The following is a 24,241-nucleotide window of genomic DNA, read 5'->3' as shown; positions in this document are numbered from 1 at the left end:
ACAAAATTAGGAGATTGTAATCTCATTATTTCCTCTTGATTAAAAGGATCTCCTCTATGGGAGGACAACCAGCATTAATTTTATAATGAGAAAAAATTTCGCTAGCTTCTTTCATGATAAATCTAAATTCCCGAGCTAAAAAAATAGTGGCGGCATGCTTGACTTGAGAGTGCTGAATATTAGAAAACTCTAGGAAAATCCTTTGTATGCAAGGATGCATAGGAACAAATCGTCTTTCGAGTTCAATTATGAGCAAAGTTATAGCATCCGCAAGACTATTAGTTTTATGAAGAATATATCCTCCTAGCATAGGTAGCGTGCCAGCACAAGTAAAGAAATCTTGAATAACACCTTTTCCAATAATATTACCGCTGCCAATACTGATTTTTTTTGTATGCATGCTAGTAGGTTCTTCATGAGGATCATTATTAGCAAAGTCATCAAAATTTTCCTCAAGATTACTACTATCCTTTTCGATGAAAACCTCCTCAGATTCAGACATGGTGGCAACAAACCGATCTAGCAAACAAGCATACAAAAAGCTAGTGAAAAGATGAACGGAAGAAGGGCGAATAAAAAGGCAAATCTTTTCGAAAATCATTTTAGAAGTGGAGGAGAGGAAAACGAGAGGCAAATGGCGAATAATGTAATGCAAGAGATGAGAGTTTTATGATGGGTACTTGGTAGGCTTGACGTAGATCTCCCCGGCAACGGCGCCAGAAATTCTTCCTCCTACCTCTTGAGCCTGCGTTGGTTTTTCCCTTGAAGAGGAAACGGTGATGCGGCATAGTAGAGATAAGTATTTCCCTCAGTTAAGAACCAAGGTATCAATCCAGTAGGAGAAACGAGCAAGTCCTCAATAGATGCACATGCACAAACAATCAAACACTTGCACCCAACGCGATAAAGGGGTTGTCAATCCCTTCATGATCACTTGCAAAGGTGAGATCTGATTGAGATAGATAAAACTAAACAAAAGATAAAATATTTTTGGTTTTTTTTGGTTTATAGGTCTGGAAATAAAAGATTGCAAAATAGTAGATCGGAAACTAATATGATGGAAAATAGACACGGGGGCCATAGGTTTCACTAGAGGCTTCTCTCTTGAAGGCAAATAATACGGTGGGTGAACAAATTACTGTCGAGCAATCTATAGAAAAGTGCAAAGTTATGACGATATCCAAGGCAATGATTATGCAATATAGGCATCACGTCCGCGTCAAGTAGACCGACTCCTGCCTGCATCTACTACTATTACTCCACACATCGACCGCTATCCAGTATGCATCTAGAGTATTAAGTTGATAAAGAACAGAGTAACGCCTTAAGTAAGATGACATGATGTAGAGGAATAAACTCAAGCAATATGATGAAAAACCCATCTTTTTATCCTCGATGGCAACAATTCAATACGTGTCTCGCTACCCCTACTTTGTCACTGGGTGAAATCACGCAAGATTGAACCCAAAGCTAAGCACCTATCACATTGCAAGAAAAACCAATCTAGTTGGCCAAACCAAACCGATAATTCAAAGATAAATACAAAGATATCAAATCATGCATATAAGAATTCAGAGAATATTGAAATAATATTCATAGATAAGCTGATCATAAATCCACAATTCATCGGATCTCAACAAAAACACCGCAAAAGAAGATTACATCGGATAGATCTCCAAGAACATCAAGGAGAACATGGTATTGAGAATCAAAGAGAGAGAAGAATCCATCTAGCTACTAGCTATGGACCCGTAGGTCTGTGGTAAACTACTCACGCTTCATCGGAGTGGCAATGGAGTTGATGTAGATGCCCTCCGTGATTGAATCCCCCTCTGTCGGGATGCTAGAAAAAGGCCCCAAGATGGGATCTCACGAGAACAGAAGGTTGCGGCGGTGGAAAAGTGTTTTCGTGGATGCTTCTGAGGGTTTTGGAATATATGTGAATATACAAGAGGAAGATCTAGGTCAGGGAGTCACCGAGGGGTCCACAAGGTAGGGGGCGCCCCCCTAGGGCGCGCCCTCCACCCTTGCCGCCGCCTCGTGGCTCTTTTGACTTGCACTCCAAGTCCCATAGGTGTCTTCTGGTCCAAGAAAAATCATCATGAAAATTTATTCCGTTTAGTATTCCTTTTCTGCGAAGCTCAAAAACAAGGAAAAACAGAAACGGGCACTGGGCTCTAGGTTAATAAGTTAGTCCCAAAAATAATACTCCCTTAGTCCCAAAATAAGTGACTCAACTTTGTACTAGCTTTAGTACAAAGTTAGTACAAAGTCGAGTCACTTATTTTGGGACGGAGGGAGTATAAAATAACATATTAATGCATATAAAACATCCAAAACAGATAATATAATAGCATGGAACATCAAAAATTATAGATACGTTGGAGACGTATCACTCCATCATCGTCGCCTCGCCGCCACTGCCTGACGCTCCGGCGGCCGACCCGTCGGCGCTCCCTGGCAGCAGGTCAGGAACCGGAAGGAGTGCCGGTCCTCGTCTCCCACCCAAGGTCGGCTAGCTTGCTTTCCCCCGCCCGCCGCGCTCCACCATTCCACCGTCACTCCATCGCTATTATTACAACTGCGGTGAGGATGACGGCCACATCTCGCGCAATTGCACAAATCCGGCCAAATGTGTGCACTGTGGTGGGTTTCATCGCATCTCCCGTGGTTGTACTTGCCCCAGGAGCCCGTCGGGCATGCCTCCCGCGCGTCAGGCACCTGCTCTGCGCTAGCACATGCCTAGAGCGTCCTCTGACTCCCTATCGCCGCCCCCGGGCGCGGTGCGGTTCACCTCGGGGGGCCCTGCTCCAGCTGCGGCGCACACGACCCTCCCACCCCCGCCTCCTTGCCCCCCGCCGGCTGGGGCTCTCTGTGTTGGGCATTCGTGGGTGCAGGTGGCCTGCGTTGCCTCTGCTGTGTCCATCGGGAGCGTGGCCAGACCGGGCTTCTCTGTCCCATTCGCGTCGGGCGCTCCGCCGCATTCTGACGCTGACCCGGTGGTGGACTGTTGCTTCCTCGAGAGGGCGATCGACATATGTGCTCTGGAAAATGAGCTGTCGCAGGCGGTGGTCGTCTCCGTCGCGGGCTCGATCCAAGTTGTGGACCTCGCCTCTTCGGCCCAGGCGCTGTTCGCGGAGTTCGATCTCGGCCCCCTCGACTTGTCCATCTGTGCCTACTTCCCACAGGACTTCCTTGTCCTCTACAAGACCGTGTCCACGCGGGACAGAATGGTGACCAAAGGGCATGCCGACACACCGCAGGTCTTTGTTCTACTGCGCCCTTGGCTTCGGCAGGCCAGGCGACGGGCATCGTGATGCCGTTCCTGATGCAACTACCTCTTGTGGGCGTTCCGGCAAGCATGAGGACTACACGCACCACTGATACGGTGCTCTGCGACCTTGAAATGGTGGTGAAGGTGGATGATCGTACGATGCTCGAGATGACATGGCCGACTTCAACGTATGGCCGCGGACCGACGACCCGGTGCTTGTCCCACCCCGGCGTATACTGGTGGTGGAACCAGGACGGCGAGGTGGGTCGGCGGCATAGACGCCCTATGGTACCCCATCGATATACTCCAGGAAGTAGAGCCGACCAGGATCAATGGCGGGCTGCCGGTGCGACAGCACCCTCTGTCGTCGCCGTCATCGGATGATGATGAAGACCGACGCGAGGATGGTGGGACTGGCGGCCACCCGGGTGCATGGTGTCTCGGTGGCCGCCGGCAGGAAGCGGGGCATACTTTTGGCCAGCCAAGGGCTCTGTCGGCACTATCGGCAGGCTAGGCATGCTCTCCGTCAATGACGGCAGCACCAGTTCAAAATTTGGCAGCTGTGGAGGTGCCCGCGTGTTCCGATGGTTGTGCCGGCATCACAAATGGGCCCATTACTAACGTCCAAAGCGTGATAGAGAGATTGGAGCCTAGGAAGCCTCTCTTTGGCCAACACGTGGAAAGTCAGGCACGGGACCAGAGGATAGCTGTGGGAAGCCGCACCGGCCTGGGTCATGCTGTGACACTGTCTCCCCCTGCCAGGGCCCCCGCGCAGAACAAGTGGAGGTGGGGTCGCCCGCCTCGGTGATGTTCCAAAGGTGGCATGGTTTCGACGCGAGGTGGGACGCGACCAATGGGAACTCACCCTCGGATCCTGGTCGGTCGGCTCAGGCATTCCACGTCGGGACAATTGAGTTGTCCGCGCAGGCTGGGGCCCGCCACATGCAGCCACCATCAGAATCACATGCGGATGCGGTTGGGCTGCTGGGCATGCAACCAACTACATCTGCGCAGGTGGAGCCGAGCCGGTCGTGCGAGGGGACGAATCCCATGCAGCTTTCAACCCCCAGGTTCCCCCTTGTATACATTCCGGCGAAGTTTGGAGGAGGCTGTAGTTGAGCATTCTTCAAGCAGCAAAAACCAGGGCCAAGCGCAAGAGTGGGACACTGATGACCCACAAGTATATGGGATCAATTGTAGCCTTTTGATAAGTAAGAGTGCCGAACCCAACGAGGAGCAAAAGGAAATGACAAGTGGTTTTTAGCAAGGTAATGTGTGCAAGCGCTGAAATTGTGTAGCAGAGTAGTTTGATAGCAAGATAATTTGTAACGAGCAAGTAATGATAGTAGTGACAAAAGTGCAGCAAGATAGCCCAATCCTTTTGAGGCAACGGACAGGCCAAAACGGTCTCTTATAGTAAGCAAAGCATTCTTGAGGGTACACGGGAATTTCATCTAGTCACTTTCATCATGTTGATTCGATTCGTGTTCGCTACTTTGATAATTTGATATGTGGGTGGACCGGAGCTTAGGTGCTGTTCTTACTTGAACAATCCTCCTACTTATGATTAACCCCCACGCAAGCATCTGCAACTACGAGAAAAGTATTAAGAATAAATTCTAACCATAGCATTAAACTTTTGGATCCAATCGGTCCCTTATGGAATAGCTCATAAACTAGGGTTTAAGCTTCTGTCACTCTCCCAACCCATCATCTAATAACTACTCCACAATGCATTCCCTTGGGCCCAAATATGGTGAAGTGTCATGTAGTCGACGTTCACATGACACCACTAAGGGAATCACAACATACATACTATCAAAATATCGAACACATATCAAGTTCACATGATTACTTGCAACATGATTTCTCCCGTGACCTCAAGAACAAAAGTAACTACTCACAAATGATAATCTTGCTCAAGATCAGAGGGGTATTAAATAGCATATTGGATCTGAACATATAATCTTCCACCAAATAAACCATATAGTAATCAACTACAAGATGTAATCAACACTAATAGTCACCCACAAGCACCAATCTATAGTCCCGGTATACAGACTGAACACCAGAGATGAACTAGGGTTTGAGAAGAGATGGTCCTATTGCAGAAGTTGATGGAGATGCCCTCCCCAAGATGGGAGAGTTGTTGGTGATGATGATGACGATGATTTCCCCTTTCGGGAGGGAAGTTCCCCCGGCGGAATCGCTTCGCCGGAGGGCAAAAGTGCTCCTACCCAAGTTCCGCCTCGAGACATCTACGCTCCGTCCCGAAAGTCCTCTCCTTATTTTTTTCTAGGTCAAAATGACTTATATACCAGAAGATGGGCACTGGAGGTGGACCGAGGGGAGCACAACCCACCAGGGCGCGCCTGGGCTCCCTGGCGCGCCCACGTGGGTTGTGCCCACCTAGTGGGCCCCCTCTGGTACTTATTGGCTCCAATATTTCTTATATATTCCATAAAAATTCCCCATAAAGTTTCACCTCATTTGGAGTTGTGCACAATAGGTGGCCTGACGTAGCTTTTCTCGGTCAAGATTTCTAGCTGCTAGAATTCTCCCTCTTTGTGTGTACCTTGCATATTATGAGAGAAAATGCATTAGAATTACTCTAAAAAGCATTATTATGGATAAAAACATCATAAATAACAGTAGGTAAACATGATGCAAAATGGACGTATCAGACACCTTCATGGTCAGCCTATCTAAGGAGGTAACTACGATGGCACAGAGCGGGGCGGGGCCTCATGCACCACATGCCACCCAAACTGTTGCATGCGCCCGCCTGGATGCGTTTTGTGCCCAAGTGCGCAATAGGTGCTCTCTCGCATCCTGCCACCTCCGACAGCGCACGCCCCCCGGCGGAGCATGCGCCTGGCGAGAGGGCGGGGGACCGGATCGACGGCCAGCAAGCAATGACAAATCATCATCGGCAAGCTTTGTTTGGCTTATGAAGGTGACACAATAGGCTACGAGGCCCTGCAGGCATACATTCGTCTCTTCGACCAGCTACTGAACGACACACACGTCATAGCAGTCCTCACGTTGTATGGTTGGGAGCCCTCGGTCCTTCCAAAGTCCCAATGTAGGAAGGGGTAGATGAGGTGAGGGCATAAGGCCGTTCGCCTCGGTGGTACTCGTGGGTGAATCTCATGGTTGCACAACCTATGAAGGTGCTCGTGTGGAACGTCAATCGATTAAACTCCCCGGTCAGGCGTCATTCTATCTTCTAAGTGGTGGCTTCGATAGACCCTAGTATTGTTTGTTCCCAAGAGACTAAGATGGAGATTGTAACTCCGAATGTTGTCAAACAATGTCTCGGTAATAAATTTGGGAGCTTCTTTAATCTCCCAGCAGCCGGAACGTGCGGTGGGATTTTGTTGGCATAGGACCTGTTGGTGGCCACATTGTCAAACCTTCACCCCTCTGATAACACTCTGCCAGCCTTAGTGCAGCCCTTGGGGGCTCTGGCATGGTGGCTTACGGGCGCTTATGAGCCGACCTCGGATGCGGCAAAGGTCGAGTTCATGCAAGAGTTGGTGGATGTGCGAGAGTTGACAGTTGGCCCATGGATGATTGCCAGCGACTTTAACCTCTTACTGAATCTGGAGGACAAGAACAATGACTCCATCAATGGACGAATGATTGCTCGCTTCCGGTCGAAGATCAACAGGTTGGAACTAAAAGAGATCTACTTGAATGGGAGGCAGTGTACTTGGTCGAACGAGTGGACTCGGGCCACTTTGGAGAGGATTGATCACGTTTTTGTGACCAATAGCTGGGAGGATCTATGCCCTTCATGCTTACTAACTGCGCTGAGCTCGGCGGTGTCAGATCATTGCCTGCTGTTGGTGGACCTGAATGCGGATTTCCATTTTGGGAAACATTTCAAATTTGAAGTATTTTGGCCCAAGGCGTCGGGATTCATGCAAACGGTGCAAGAGGCGTGGCACTCCATACCATCTAAGGGCACTCCTTTTACTGTGCTGAACAATAAACTGTTGGCGACCGCAAAGCAGCTCCAAAGGTGGAGCGACAAGTGGATTGGGAACATCCGCATGCAGACGCCATCGCTTTGAGCTGATCCTACGCCTGGACGTAGCCATGGAATCGAGAGAGCTAAGTAGGGCTGAGTTCGAGCTTCGTAAGCTTCTCAAGAGGAAATTCTTAGGGCTGTCCTCTCTTTAGAGGTCCATCGCAAGACAACGCTCGAGGCTACTGCACTTGAAAGAGGGTGATGCTAATACAAATTTCTTCACAGACATGCCAAGCATGGGCAACGGAAGAATGTGCTCATGTCACTACGGCATAATGATGAGATCATCACCGATCATGATAGGATTGCTGAGGTGGTGGACGCCTACTATGGGGCCCTCTTTGGGTCCATGTCATGCCGCAAGCATGCGCTCAACTTAGAGGCGCTGAACTTACCCTCTTTGGACTTGCAGCACCTGGGAGAACCATTCACAGCTGACGAAGTACTTAAAGTGATCAAAGCTATGCCTTTTGATAAGGCTCCAGGGCCGGACGGATTTATGATCAGATTCTATGCAACTTGATGGAACATAATCAAGTATGATTTCATGAAGGCGCTCTCCTCCTTCTATCACGGGGACATGCGAGGTTTGGCCTCAATCAACATAGCGCTCGTTACTCTCTTACCTAAACGGGAAGGTGCCGAGGAGTTCAAAGATTATCGACCAGTGAGCTTGGTGCATGGAGCGGTCGATATATTTGACAAGGTGCTTGTCTGCCGCCTCACCGAGGACCTCCCACGCTTGGTGGGTCAGCACAAGAGTGCATTTGTAAAGGGGCAGCCCCTCACGGTAACTTTATGCTCGCTCAGTGTACGGCTCGGTGACTTCACGCATTGAAATAGCCGGCCGTCATGCAGAAAATGGACATATCTAAAGCCTTCGACACAGTACAGTGGCCTTTTATTCTTGAGGTTCTTTAGTGCATGGAATTTGACATACGGTGGCTATCTTGGATCTTTGGGCTCCTCTCTACCTCAACCACTCGGATCATGGTGAATGGCGTACCAGGGGCCCCGATCTATAACTGATGTGGCCTTCAGCGGGGTGGACCGCTACCGCCGATGCTATTCATTCTCATCATGGAGCCTTTGCAGCGTATGTTTAAGTTGGCCTCAGATTCGGGAATCCTTACATCGCTGGCTCGGGTGGGCCTCGGCCACCGTATGTCAATCTTCGCAGACGAATTCATCGTCTTCATCAAGCCGGTGGACATCGAGTTGAGAACTTCAGCAAGGATTATGGAGATGTACAGTACGACATCCGGACTACGTGTCAACTTGCAGAAAACCTCGACCATACCAATATGCTACTCGGAGGTGGAGATGACACGCATTGAGGGCATCTTGGGATGCCGACTTGGGTCCTTCCTAAGCAAACATCTTGGACTGCCCCTATGCCTTAAGAAACCCTCAGTGGCACAACTACATGGATTGGTGGACCAATTGGCAAATCGCTTGCCTACCTAGAAGGTAGTCGCCCCGCCAAAGAGCGGCAGACTAATCTGGGTCCTTTCAGTGTTATGCTTGGTTCCGCTGCATGAGATGTTGGCATTGGACCTCCCCATGAAGACAATCACGGACATGAACAACATAATTAGAGGCTTCCTCTGGTGTGGTAAGGCTCAAGCAAATGGGGGAAATTATTCTGTCGCTTGGGAAGAGGTGTGCATGCCAAGATGGGCAGGAGGTCTAGGAATCCCGTGCCTCAGGTGGTTGAACATAGCGATGTAGACACGCTGGACTTGGCTACGTCGAGCGAGCAAGAGTAGACCATGGATGGAGTTCAAGATTGCTGTTCCCAAGGAGTCCTTGGTGTTGTTTGCGACAACCACCAGGGCGACAGTAGGGAATGGGAAGGACACCCTATTTTTGGGAGGACCGATGGCTCGACGGGATGCAGATGCAGGAGCTTGCGCCGTCACTATATGAGGGTGTCTCGCGGCGAGTCAAGGCCACCCGCACGGTTCATGAGGTGATCTCGCTTGGCACCTCGGCACGAGACATCAACCCCAATATGGCATTCACAGCTCTGGTGGAGTATTTGGAGGTATGGCAATGTCTGCAAGGGATTCAGTTACAGAAGAGTGTCGCGGACTCCATCACTTGGTCGTGGGAAACAAACGGTCAATTCTGGGTCATTTTCGCCTACGCCGCCTTGTTTGTCGGCAGGGAGATGTTACCAACCGCGGATTTCTCGCGGAGATCTCGAGCCCCTTTGTAGTGTCGTCTCTTTACCTGGCTAGCTATGAGGAACAAGTGTTGCACTCCTGACCGACTCGCCCGACGTGGACTTCCGCATCAAGATGCTTGCCCTTTCTGCGATCAGGAGGAGGAAACTATCGATCACATTCTGCTGACTTGTGTGTTCGCAAGAACGGTGTGGAGAACACTGTGTTCGGCCTTAGGCAAACATGAGTGGTCACCTACGGTCCAAGATACCCTTAAGGGTTGGTGCGTTGCGAGAACGACAAGAGTGCACAAACCAAAGGAACTGAGGACTTTCTTCACGCTCGTGCTATGGAAGCTTTGGAAGCATAGAAACGCGATTGTCTTTGATGGTGCTTCTTCGTCCCTGGAAATGGTGGTCAGGCGAGTCGTTGTTGAGGGCAGAGCTTGGCAGCAGGCGAACCTGTTGAAGGGATAATTGGATAGCCTGTTTGAGTTGTTGTCAGGGTGGGTGAGTAGCGAGTGATCCTTTTTGTATACCGAGGGTGGAGCTGTGGGTTGTAAGCGATGTCGACGTTGTAGTGTTTCACTCTCTGTAACATCAACGGTGGACTGGGTTCTATACCCCCTCTTTCTACTCCCTCCGTCCAAAATTCTTGTCTTAGATTTGTTTAGATAAGGATGTATCTAACATTAAAACGTAACTAGATACATCCGTATTTAGACAAATGTAAGACAAAAATTTTGGGACGGAGGGAGGATAAAATATGATACACACACTGCGTATTCGAGAAAAACAGGCACTGGCTTATAAAAATGGGTCTGTTTAGGACACATCTAGATGTGACATAGTTATGTCACATCTAAGCTGATGTCCACTCTGTTTGTGGTCTTTTTTTTTCCTAGTTTTTTTTGTTTCTTGTTGCTGCACTATATATTTATGGGAGCTTAGATGTGATATCTTAAAAAACATGTAGACGTGAATTAGTCAAACTGTATAAAAATTACTGAAACCACTCCTAGGCAAAAACAACACCAAAAAACGCAACAGGCACGGGAATGAGCCCAGCTGTAAGCCTGCGACGACCTCACGCTAAGCAAAGTCACGATGGCCGTGGGGATGTAGGGGCCGCCGTCGAGGTCAAGCAAGACACGTTGCGCAGCCGGCTCGGCATGGGCCGGAAGCTCCACCTCCTCAGCGCCGCGCCGCGCGCGCCCGTGGCCGGCGGCGAAAGCGCCCGCCGCACCAGCTCCCGGTTCCCCGCCGGCGCCCGGTCAGCGCCAGCTCTGCACGGCTGCCGCCTCGACGACGCGGCCGCCGGCAATCCACCTCCAGCGCCCCACCAGCTGCGCCCCGCTTGCCCCCACGCGGCGTCGCCGCCGCCACCCGCGGACCGTTGGCCCGGCGAGCCCGCCGCCGGCCTGCTGGGCCGCGGCAGCCCACCGCGCGGCGCGCGGACGTGCTGCTGCCCTGCCGCCACCACCGCCGGCGAGAAAGTTCTGGTGCTACTCATCGCACGTGTCCGTCCGCTCCTGTTCTCGTTCTCTTCTCCTCCTCGTCCTCGTCCCGTCGCCGAGCCCGCTCTTATACGCATGGGTTTTGCAAGCGCACGATGAGCTGCACCCAGCGAGGACTTTACAGCTCGCGTTCGTGCTCGCTTTGACCTGGACCACTTCTCGTGGGCTCTCGGTTGGCTGGTTGTTGGTTCGTGCCACGGTCGTAGGCGGCCCCGATGCAAACGCGGTCAGAGGCTTTCTTCGTGGAGGGGTTTCTTCCTTCTTCTTCTATCTCTACCTACGTAAACGTATGCGTGGCAGTGCGTGCTGACTCGATCGGTCGACTGGTCATGTCTGCTGTCCCGTATTCGAGGTGTGAATCCGCGGTCCCCTCGAGGAGAAAGTCCCACACCACACAGCTGGGTGCAACTAGCGGTAGCGGCGTTCAATTTTGTAGCTCTGTTTTTCTTTTCGAAACGGATATTTTGGTGCCTCTGTTGTGTTACCGGCCGGGATGCTTTTCGAGATTTCAGATTTGAGCATCCTGTCTGTCTCATGGGTTCGGTCATCGTTCCACTAAGAGCGAGCAAGGCCAATACATCGCCGTCGACATCCTGTCAGTCTCTTGGGTAGTTTGTTTTTGTGGGGTCAAAATACTTGTAATTCATTTTTAGAAAATCGGAATTTCCGATGTCAAAATAGTTCCAGAATGTGACCAAAGATATATCGGCATACACCCATGGTAAAATACGCTTTTACGCATGCAGGGTACTCCCTCCATAAAAAAATATAAAAGCGTTTAGATCACTAAAATAATAATCTAAATGCTATTATATTTTTTTACAGAGTACATGTCCTAGTGTTTGCAGTCAGAGCGGGGTCCCGCAAAGTAATGTCAAAGAGCCAGATCTATATATAGTAACTATATTATATATATAAATATATATATATAGATATATATATATATACATATATATAATATGTATATATATATATATATAATTATATATACCTACCTACTAATAAAGGGGCTATTGCTTTCATCGATTCATGGGCATGCTATTTTATAAGAAAGGCCCTACTATTTTATCTGTTTCCTACTTGGGGCAAGCCGGCCTGCTATACATAATTTTCTTTCTGGCCATCTACGAAGACCTTTTTTCTTTTCTTGTCTATTGTTAATCTATTCTATATCTATACCTACCTATTAATAAAGCACATATTGCTTATGTCGGTTCACTGTCACTTTTCCTTAATAAAATGACAAATAATTACCCACTGATGCCATCCATATGTAGAAAAAACGATTTGTTAAAGATCTAAAAAAGACATTAAAAAATATCCAGAAATAGAAAGAGTTGCCGACCCAACCCTTCTTCCCCAATGCGGATGACGCGACGCGACCTCCCTGCGCCACCGATGTCTCCCACCGCGTCACCCTCCGAGCCGCCGCCGCCCAGGAGCGCCCCCCTGGTCCCTACCAGGTCAATTCCCGCTGCTGAGGTTCCCCGTTGCCATCGGTTCCCATGTGCCCGGCGACAGAGATGCCTACGGATGACAAGGCGGCCGCCGTGCTCGCGCAGGAGTAGGGAGCCCGCCTCCATCTGGCCGCCGCGGTCCGCGTCCATGCGGAGGAGCTGCCGCCATCGGCTGTCGTTTCCCCATGCCGCACAAGATCGACCATGGCAGCCTCGAGTTCGTCTCAGGAGAAGATGCTCGACTGCGTTGACCTCCTGCGGTCGTCCGCCAGCTGGGCCGCGTGCATGGAATTAGCTTGGATGGTAGCCGTGAGTGCAGTGCGCTGTGGCCTCTGGCTGCGGAGGAAGAGAGCGGAAGAGAAAACATAGGAGTAACCTACGAGTGGAGGCGGGGGAGGCAGAATAGGGAGGAGGCGAGATGGAGGAGGCGTTCGGGTGGCCCGTCTCCATGCATGAGGAAGAAGATGGAGCTGGGGCTGGGGATGGTCGCCGACCAGCTAGGTCGGTTCTTTAAGTGGCGCCACCTAGAGGACCTCAGTGTTAACATATGTACATTGTACTTACCACTACTAGTAGAATGCCCGTGCGTTGCCACGGGCTCTTGAAATAGTTTACAAGAGTTACATGTTAATTTCCACACGTACAAACAATATATAACAAACACAATTATTTAATAACTGAAATCCATTTTTGCAATGTAAATTGATAACATAAAGAAAATTAACGACATGTCCATGTAACAAACTGAGCGATGTTCCAACTAAACATCTATTACAAAACTATTAACATCTAGATGATGCGCTTAAGAAATTCTTTCACAATATCTGAAAATTTTCCTTTAGCTTCATTCCCACGATGTTTTAGCAAGTATAGTAAAAACTGCTTCCTCAATTCATACACATCCTGCACAAACAATACATGTAGTTAGTATGAAAATTTCACGCCGAAGGGCTTAAAACATGTAACGGACAATACTCACCGCGCAAATCGGCTTGACCAATTCGTTACCGTTCCACCAGAGCATAAAATGAAAAATAAAATAGCCAGACACATTCCTGCAAAACTTTAAATTAATAATATAAAGAATGTAGTGATAACAAAAGTAAATGTTTTTGTTATGAATTCATTACCCGTCTATACTCGTTGGAACACCGAACGGAAATAAACGTTGCCATTTAGATATATCATAATTCCAACCAGGCAGCTTTATTTCGAGTGCTTCTTTGAAATCCCTTGCAAAACTTTTTAATTTCAGTGCATGCCTCAATTTGTTTCCTCTAACGATTCTGATGTTTGAATAGGATCCATAATATATAGATGATGTGCCTCTTTGTCGACGACATACAAGATGTATCGGCCGATGGATGCATAGGGAAGATAAATCTAAAAGTGAAGCTATTAGAAACAACAATAAACCATGATAACAATGGACAAAATACTTTACTTACCTTGCTGCACGATGAGATGTCGCTGTCCATCCCAGGCCAGCTATCAAATAATGTTGCCAACGTCTGGATAGTTTCCTTCTCGCAAAACTTCTGACCTCGTGTTGACTCTAGCATCATGGACTAAGCAAAAAAAGAAATATTGTTTCAACATGTTGATACTAATGACACATAGAATGAAGAGTTACGATAACTTACACAAAATCGTAGATCCATGTAGTGTACAGGAGGGTCTGTGAACAATACTCCCTCATCACATGCCAGCATACGCATGGCGGCGTTGAAGCAATCATTGTCCATGGGCTTCTCCATGTTAAGTATGCACTGAAGTTTCTTAAGACTTAAACCCATTGGATCGGGTGTCGAGCTCCGAACACATTCCTCCCTATAAATTGGATGGTAAGAAGAACAATAATATACATCTGCACATTAAATATTGATACATGATACTTACTCCAAACACCCGGCATCATTGATCGACATGATGTAGTTGCAAAGGCCGGCAAGTAATTCACGTTGGTCCGTGAGTATGATAGTGATTGGGGCATGACGTTTGTCTTTGAGTACGTCAAATGGATTCTCCAGGATCTCGAGATCAGAATCAGCTAAAGTTTCTTCATCGTCAGGTTGATGGTATATGGGACCTCCTTTTAGCTTATTCAGCTCTGAATCGAGCAACATGACAGCTAATTTTTGTCGAAAATGTTTTATATCCTCCTACAAAAAATATATAAAAACAATTTATAAAATATTTTGAGATAAAATAACGAGATAATGTATAAAAATGAAATACCTGGGTGAACTCGTCTGACAGTCCATGTGATGTCCAGTATTCCATATAATTTAGCATAAACAACCCACATGATACGCTATAATATTATAAAATAATGCTTTAGAATATCACACAGATGAATCAAATAAACAAACCATTCTAACAAGTGCTTACCCATCCGTTTGTATTGCCTCATGAAACTGCTCTACAACCGTCCATTTTGTAACATTGAGATCGGGCCACTTATGACCTCTGATAAACTCCGGACTATGCTCTACAAGTTTCAGACGCTTCTCAAGTCCTAGTAACTATTTTATACATGAGAAATATTAGGGATGAAGGCAAACAAAACATATGTTAAGAATGAGTAAAATAGTATGATAGTTACCGTAGTAGCAAGGTCATTGCGTTTGACCCGAGAACCAAGTGAGTCCAATACTTGAATCTCACGTTTTTTGGCATTGGCGACTGCTAGATACCAATGGTAGCCCGACATGTTAATCGGAATGAATAACTGGTGTAAATATCATACAAGTCACGGTCGAAATTAGATATAAATATTAATAAATTATTATACATATGAATTAAATAAAAACAATCCATAATTATATGCATAAATAACGAGACAAAAACTAACCATATCTTGCTGTAGATAAGTATTAACATGATGCACAATGCGGTGATATTTTGATGGGTCTATGTCTTTTTCCCCATCTTCTTTTATCTGGCCAGATACAAACGTGCTAATAATGTGTACCTTTTCACCTGCCCTGTCTTGTAGATGGTCGTGAGCAAGCATGCAATATATGTAAGCATTTATCACCTGTAATCAACATTTAGATTATATTTATATTTCATGATATTATATATTGTTCATATTATTAATTACAAGGTTTATGCAATTGGTCTTACACCGTCATGTAAGAACATATCATCTTTCATAAGACATTCCAAATCGTCGGTTGATAACAACGCATCTCCAATGTCCACGAACTGGGTATTCTTGGGGGCAGACTTGATTGATTCGATGACTGTAATATCTCTTGGGGTACAAACATAGTCTGTCGAATTCATAAAAAATGAGCCAACTTAGAAATCCAAATGAGCAAAGTTAGTTGAATACAAAAGGCAATATCACAAAAAAGATTGATAATAATATTAAAAAAAATACCTTGTGGGATAACATTTAAATTAGCATCCTTTTTTGGTTTGTTATGAGATATAACCTCTTCGACATTATTATGTTGTGAATTTTCGTCCCCTTTCAGCGACATTGCATCTGAACCCTCAATGGATTCTTTCCGTGCATCTCCAAAGTCCATATCCATGTCTCCTATATTCTGAAAAACCAAAAATATAAAAATAGACCTTTCATATTATCATCTATAATATACATAGAGAGGAAGGTTAGCTATATGCACCTCTTCTCGTGGTGTTTCAGTGCGGTCTGTCATCGTTATATCAGTGCGTATGTTGGAACCCATCACTTTATAGCTATGCTAAAATATAAATAGTATTTTTTGCTGCATCATATAATGTGAAACTAACACAACTATTTTCTCTGTGATAAAAAATTATTTTGATTATAATGCTGGAGGCAGGGGCGACTGGGCCGGCCCATTTGGAGGTAACGAGCTCCAGCCGCGTAGAAAAATGGCCCGAAACTAACCACATGTCTTAAAGAAACCTAGTGATAGGCTTGCGGAGCGACCTATTAAGTATCGAACTTATTTTGAAAAAATTCAAAAAATACACACTAAACATTTTGTAATATACGTTGAACATTTTCTTGACATACAATGAACTTTTTTCATTATAGAATGAACTTTTTTTAACATACATGATTTTTTTTAAACATACGAATATATCCTCTGAACAAATTTTGAATACCCATTGAACATTATGTAATATAAGTTGAACAATTTTGTAATACACATTGAACATTTGTGTAATATACACTTAACAAATTTCAAAACACTGTGATTATATATTCATTGAACAATTTCTAATAAATGTTTAACAATTTTGTAATGGATGATGAACTTTTGTAAAAAACCATGAACATTTCCTTAATATACCGATGAACACTTGTGTAACATGCAATGAACTTTGTATATTATAATAAAAAGGAAACGATATAAATAAAGAATAAAACAGTATAGGAAAAGAAATATAAACAGAAACAAAAAAGATAAGAAAGAGAAAAAGGAAAATAAAAGAAATAGAAAGCAGAAGAAACAGGGAGGCAGCAGCGAAACAAGTATGGGCCGGCCCAAACAGGACGCGGCAAGCCCTTTCCCCTCCCCCCGCCGCATTCTACCTACCCCCTCGCCCCTTTCCCCTTATCCACATCACTCTCTCCTCTCCTCTCAACTCACTCACTCAAACCATCTCGCCCTTTCCCCTTCCCCTGCCGCATCGCCGCCCGCGTCGATGACCAGGCAGCCGCACTCTTTCGCCCACCGACCACCGCATCGATCTCCTGCATTGACGGACCTTGGTGCTGCGTGCTGTGTGCTGCGCGACCGAGTGGGACGGACGGGGCGCGCTTCCTGGAGCACCTGCGGGTGGTCGATCCGGTCCCGTTCCGGTCGGATCCGCAGCGGCGCTCCTCTCCAGCGATGTCTCAGGTGGATCCGAAGCGAGGCGTCCCGATCTGCAACGCCACAGCTCTGGTACACCACTCCCCATACCTGACAACTCCATTAAATGCACGCTGCTCCGATCCGCCCCCTCCTGGTCTTCTTCGAATCTTTGCATCCCTGATCTCGTTCCTCTTGTCTTTCTGTGCCGCGGCGCCGTCACCAAACCACACATGCACGGCGAGGACGACGACTGCTTCCTGACGCCGCGTTTGACGCATCCATGAGAGGCGCCTGATGGGGCTTGGTTGGGAGGCGCCTGATGATGTAGAAGGCAAGTGAACAGAGGCACTTGGTGGGACAGAAGTTGGGCTCAGGTGATGCGGCGGTCGGAGAGATGCTGTGGAGGAGTTGGCCGGCGACCCCTTTCCTTCTAGCTTCAACGAGTCCGTGCATGCGTGACCTGTGCCGCCGGGGAAAGCGAAGCAGCAGCGTGAGTCCTCCCTTTGCCCTTCTCTTTCTGTCTTATAAGTACTCTTGCTCTATCAAGGTTTGCGTGCTAGGTTTTCATCTTGGTTTAGAAATTGGACAGATTATTTGATTAGCAGATCGTTAGCGTAGATTAGACATCCAGACGATCAAAGAAGTAGGTGCTTAATGGATGGGTGGATGCTGGCTTTAAATCGGCTCTCACCTGATCACTGGATTTGATGTGATTTGGATTTGAGGAACTTGGCTCCCTTTTACATTCTGAAGATCTATGCGTCTTGTTTTCGATGTGATCTCGATTCGAGGAACTTGGCTCCCTGTACAGATCATTTTGCTAATGGGTACCTCAACGAGAGTACAATGCACATGGTACACCAATGATAACGTCCCATACTGCTATTCAGTATTTATTTGTCATCTCAGTGCTAAATGGAATTTTTCTTTTAATTTATGTATCTATATTGTTGCCCCTAGCAACGCACGAGCATTTAGCTAGTGAACTTCCTAAATCAATTCGTACACGCGGCTTTGCCCTTTGGAAACTTGTTTAGTAGTACAAGACGATAAGAGGCCGAGGGCATCTGTCACCCTCCATCTGAAATTTTTGTGACTAAAGTAACAGGCATTTCTTACTGATTATAGTTTTTGAGAAAAACCATATAGTTAATTCTCATTTTAAGTGTTTGCTGTTTTATCTTGAACATCTTTCTTTCAGAATGAGTCTTGTTGGTAGGCATTGTTCAATAGTCAACATAAATGCAACTTTGTATTTTGAATGATCAGTCTAACTTCTCCATTGAAACAAGCGACAGATCTTCAGTGAGCAAAGAGGGCAGTGGAAGGCAGGAACCCAACCCCAGGAGTTCCTTTGAACCCTTCAGCGTTAATACAATTATGCTTACACAGATCCTGAGAAGCAGGATGCTATAAATGTGTAAGTTAATTTATGTCTGCAAAAATATCACTCTGACAAAACCTTAGGAGTAGAGAGACATTGGTCCAATATAGTTACACACAAGATTTTGATGTTGTGTTTGTTTGAAATGTAGATTCTTGGGCTATTTCCAGCCTCAACAAGGCAAACCTCCTCTTGTGGAAGTTGGACTGAGATCAGCATTACAATATTGGCTGCCAAGGAACTCTAAGTGAAGAAACTGGAAGGTACTGATATAAACTCTTGTACTAACAAAAACATTGTTTGATAAGCTGTGTTGTGCCCCTTACTACCATTCTCATCAATTATAGATTCGTGATGGTCTGCAAGATATGCTTTATGAGCCAATATAAAGTTTAAATAGTTGTTTCACTTGGCAGCTACGAAGGTGGTTTAGAATATTTTTGTTATATTCTAGTAATAAAGAAGAATTCCCACAGCACAACTTATGCAGAGAGCAAGTGATTAATTGTTATTTATCCCGTCTTTGCTAATCGCTAATTCACTGGATTCTTAATGTGCAGACTGATGCAGAAGCAAAGCATTTCAAGAAAAATTTCCTCCAACTGAGGGTAAGAAGGGGCCTACACCACTGATAACCATTGCCATGCAGAAACAGTGAGCTCAGTGCACGGTGTTCACTTTCCTAGGAGTGCTAGTAGCATCTGCAAATAGTGCCAGCTCAAAATAAGCACGTGCATCGTATTACTTGCTCTATCTTGAGAATGTAGATTCATTTGGTTGGGATATAGTTGGTATTGGAGTATTACATATCCATTGTGAATAATTTTAGACTAATCCATCGAAGCATTCTGTCCTCATGCAATTTTTATTACATGAAATGACATAATATTATGACTCTGATGATATATATCTTCAGATGCTTTTTTTGATAAAAGAGAGCTTGCCTCTCCGATTTCATATAAAGAAATCATCCGTTCACAGACATTTCTTCAGAAGATAATTATATTTGCTTTTATTGCTATAAAATGTGCTTTAGAAAATCATGTGTTCATAATTGCATGCATAATTTTGTAGGTGAACATACAGAAAATGCAAGATAAAACATACTTTTGATTGTATACCTCAACCTAACATGATCCTAATATAACAACTATTACACTTTTAGAGAAGATAAAGATCCAGAATTGTTCGTACCTAGAGGAACTCGCCTTCTTGATGCTGTTGTGATTTTCCTCCAGGTCTGCTGTTGTGATGGCCGAAGGAAGAGCAAGGAGGGGGAGGAGGGATGGCAGAGGAGGTTAACATCTATAGGTAGGCCATGCGGAGAATAACTGGGTAGCAGATCATGGCTGAATATAGTTGTACCATATATACCATTGTTTTCTACCATATATACCATTGTTGATGGTGCAGATATATTTCCTTTTTCCATCAAATGCACACCTGTTAATAAATTAGAAAAGATGTAAAAATCAGAACTTACTAAAGAATTAAATTATTGTATCTGTTCTTTATCCCAGTATCAGATAATATATTCCCAATTCCATTATTTCAGCCCACTTATTTTGTGAATACAACAGAAAAGGAAATAAAAGAAACTTCCTTTTCCTACTCCCCGTGGTCGTCTGTATGTACAAGCATTATCTCTTTATTAGGAAAATCATATCTCTAGATTTAATACAATCTTATTTCTCTATCCCAGACAAATGAAATATTTAATTTACTAACTCATATTAATGTATACACCGAAGGATTGCAACGGAGTACGTCTGCTAATAAATCAGAGAAGATGTAAAAGATCCAAACTTGCTTAAAACAATTTTTTTTCTTTACTATTTCTTTAAGTTACTGAATAGTTTTTATGAGGTATAAAATTTTCGCATATAAAAATACAATAGTTACAATATGCGATTTGTCTATTAAAATATTAAATTGGTAACGGTGAAATTATAATAAATTTTTTGTTCACTTATTTTCTCACTGAAAAATAATGCTTTGGCCTTTTATGTCACTTGTTTGGTTGACTGTATATTAACTCATTGTAGTTATCTTTTGATGTGTTGATTGGCAGCTTTTATTATGAAGCTAAGCTTCTAGACACACATCTGATCTGGTAGTTATTTGTATGAGTTGACAAGACATTCGACATGAAGCTATTAGAATACACCCCGTTCGACTGGTATGACATATTTTCTTCTGTCTTGAACTCGTCGTGCTCCTGGTAACATGGGATTTCCTTGCTACTAATGTATCGTATTGCATATGTCTGTTTTCAGTGTAAATGTGTTCTTTGATCAACCAAACCTTGGTGAATGTACAATCAGGGGGAGCCTTGACGCCTTCTCATGTAAGAGTAAGATCCACAAAATTTTGATAACTTGAGTCCATTACATCATGACAATAGGGTCAAGCTCCACTTTAATTTGCAGGCAAAGCATGCAGGAAATGATTGTTGGCTTTCAATAAGCTTTGAATATGAGGTACATACTTTCCATCAGCCTATGATTTACGACAACTGCTTTTCTTTTAGCGCTGATGTTGATAAGTAGGCATTGACGTGTTAGTTATATATAGTTCGTATTGCCAAATATGTAGTTCATGACTTGTTCTCATTGACGTGATATTTCGAGTTCTAGTTGACATATCTTGGATACAGTTATACGAAACGAGGAATTATAGGGTGCGTTGCAAAACAAATGTTTAATATATCCAAAACAACAAAACAACAAAAAGTAACATGCAACAAACCTGCTCCTGACCGCACGGGTATTAAAGTACAAAATATACATAGAAGCCAAAATATATAGATATAACCAAAACAAGCAGACAATGTTGAAGCGAATACAAAACTAGAGGGTGCCATCAAACCGTTTATTCCCTACATATATATAATCCAATACATTATTCATATTGCCAAAAGGATAAATCTCAATTTGATCCCTAACAAAGTTCTATTAGCTTATTATATTTGCGACATTTGAATATGCATCAGTCCATAGTCATTCGTCCAAAAACCTCAAGGACGCTGTAATTTCAGCTGGGATGTTTCCAGCTGCTTCATTGCCTTTGATCATCAGCATCTGGACCAGCAAGTGCTTTCTGAGCTGTATTGAATCCTGAAAAACATAAATAAAAATTTAATAAATCGCTGAAAAATGAATTGCACAACAGACCTATGTGATAGGAAGAACATAAATTTATAATTAACAAAGCTATGGAAGACAGAAACTTGTTATATATGCATGTACCGAAGTCCTGGACATGTTATGCCCGAGAGTATCATCTTGGTGAGCCATCTCCTGTAGGACTTTGAATCCAGAGTCCAGGCTGTGACCAAAAAAATCCATATGTTAGAACCTATATCAGTGTGGCTATAATATGCATGACCAATTTAAACTATTAGCGCGGGGCTGTAATATAGGTATGATCTTGTGGCCAATCCACGAGTTGGGGATTCAAACCAGGCCTCCCCTGTTGCAATACACTGCCAAATTCTTGCAAAACTATCAGGGCTTCCTTCTTAAGTTCCTTGTCATGAAAGTCCTCTGAGCCTAGGAATGACTCATTGGAATGATCAATCAGGAGAGTCCTCCTATTTTCAATATTAACTACAAGGAGGCCGTAGGAGGAATCCACCAAATACAACGGCAATAGGTACTGCAATAGGTATACAAAGTTAATGGTGAACAGGTAGTATACACACCAATTTTTTAGAATGAAAATCCTTACAATGGACGGGGTCATGAGCACGTTGTATTTCGGCAAAGGCCGTACAATAATAGTGTTAATCAACAAGTTGGTGCGTTCAGCTTGGCCTAAGCCAGTCTGACTCAGCCCCCATGCTAGGTGATGGAATTGCAAATCAAACATATGCGTGGAGCCAACAAAGTCTGTTCCTGCGTTCCTCTGTATCGCGTCGCTAGTAAGCTTACGCACTGCAAGATCGAAGCACCTCGGATTGACCCATGTATCAGCTTGCATGGTGTCTTGGATAGTCCGTAGACTTAACTCGATCAAGAATGGACGAGGGCTCCTTATCCATATTGTGCTGCAAACAAACCGGCATGATAGCAAAGCTGTTAGAAAAATAAGGGTATCAAAAAATGTAGTACTTCAATGTGTGGGCAAACAATAGTACATTTTTTCAAAACTTTAGTAAGGTCTGAAATGTATGTATCTTCTAATTGGAGTTGTACTGTCATTTGAGGAGAGAAGTACTATTTCTTAAGATAACCAAATCTATTATGACATGTTAGGTTGTAATGTATTTCTGTAGTATTACAGTTATGAAAAAATCTGTAGATGGTACATGTATCATGCACCACGACCCGTTGCAATATACTACCGTTCAAAGAAAATTTGTAGTTTAAAATAACGTGCTGTGGATGGTACTATCATGGCGTAATGTAAAAGGATAATATTAGCGCATGGCCATTTTTTGCAACCACTGCGTTTGATCTTAAGAACCTTATGGACCTAGAAAGGATAGCATGATCCTAACCAGTACATGCATGCAACAACTTATGAACGTGACCAACTAATCGCCATGGTTAGGTGAAAGAACAGATTTTTACTCGGGTTTAAAATAAGAAGCCGATAATGCAAACTATAATGGTAGTGATCTGCAGCTAACAAGTGCAAATAAAGTATAGATGGAGTTTAGGTCTGCCAGAACAAAATCTAATTCCTCCTCGTCTGAGGAAACCATGACGTAGTTGTAGATGTACTCCACTGCGTCGTCCACTCCATCAAAAATCGGCATTGCAGCCATTACCGCGGGCAGAAAGTCGTCTTAGCACCAGGATGAGCGAGCGAGGGGGCATTGGACAATGGTGGACTCACAGCCGGACCATATATATGAGTGTCGGAGGGGAATTGTCCGGCACCAGGTCGGTGAGGCATTAGCATGTTGTATGGATTGGAAGGTGCCCCTTATCCTTCCATCTTTGCATGTTTCCATTACAAAACCTTGCTAATAAACGGACAAGCAATTATTTTTATTCCTTACTGCACTGGGCAAATAAATAAACGCCAGACTATTATATACGTCTCCCTTTCCCGACCGGAACAAGCAGGATTTAACTTTCCTTATAAGCAAATCCGATTAAGGGAAAATTAATGGCCAAACTGGGAAACCCAATGAACGTATGGTAGGCCACACCGGGAGATTGGATACTATAACGTATTGGAAGGAAAGTTGTGATTCGGCGTGATCAACCCAGTCGTACTTTACAAGGAAAAACACCGAACATGCCATTATATAAACACCGGATATGATCACCTGCCGTAATAAATACTAAGTCTGCCGATAATATATTATTTGTTTCAGGATATTATATGGGGATTTTGGCTTCTTTTATTATGGATATATATACTAATAAGTTTGAAGATATTAAAATTAAGTTATTTCCTTTTCCGGTTTTGTTATGTTTTAAACATGGAGAAGATAAATAGTAGGACAAAAACTTAATATTCATCCTTTTAACAGTTTCTTGCTAATGGCATCGACTTTGGCAGGCCCGTGTGTTGCTACTTCGCATTCAAAAGTACTGTATAAAGTTATGACTAATGGATCATTTTGTGCAATATGGATGTTATTTCTCT

The 24,241-nt window shown here is 44.6% G+C and overlaps 1 protein-coding gene across 1 annotated transcript; it reads right to left on the bottom strand.

Annotated features, from left to right (window-relative positions):
- Positions 1 to 10,262: 10,262 nt before the first annotated feature.
- Positions 10,263 to 11,113, bottom strand: LOC123049133 (translation initiation factor IF-2-like). The gene has a single exon (XM_044472122.1). The coding sequence runs from the start codon at positions 11,069 to 11,071 to the stop codon at positions 10,580 to 10,582; it is 492 nt and encodes a 163-aa protein (XP_044328057.1). The 5' UTR covers positions 11,072 to 11,113; the 3' UTR covers positions 10,263 to 10,579.
- Between the last annotated feature and the right edge of the window lie 13,128 nt (positions 11,114 to 24,241).

The sequence above is a fragment of the Triticum aestivum genome, chromosome 2D (assembly GCF_018294505.1).
Source record: "Triticum aestivum cultivar Chinese Spring chromosome 2D, IWGSC CS RefSeq v2.1, whole genome shotgun sequence".
Classification (NCBI taxonomy): domain Eukaryota; kingdom Viridiplantae; phylum Streptophyta; class Magnoliopsida; order Poales; family Poaceae; genus Triticum; species Triticum aestivum.
This window is presented reverse-complemented; position numbering and strand designations above follow the sequence as displayed.

What these genes read in the sequence shown, in the direction of transcription:
- LOC123049133 (XM_044472122.1), bottom strand. Translation starts at nt 11,071, where the DNA reads ATGCGTATAAGAGCGGGCTCGGCGACGGGACGAGGACGAGGAGGAGAA.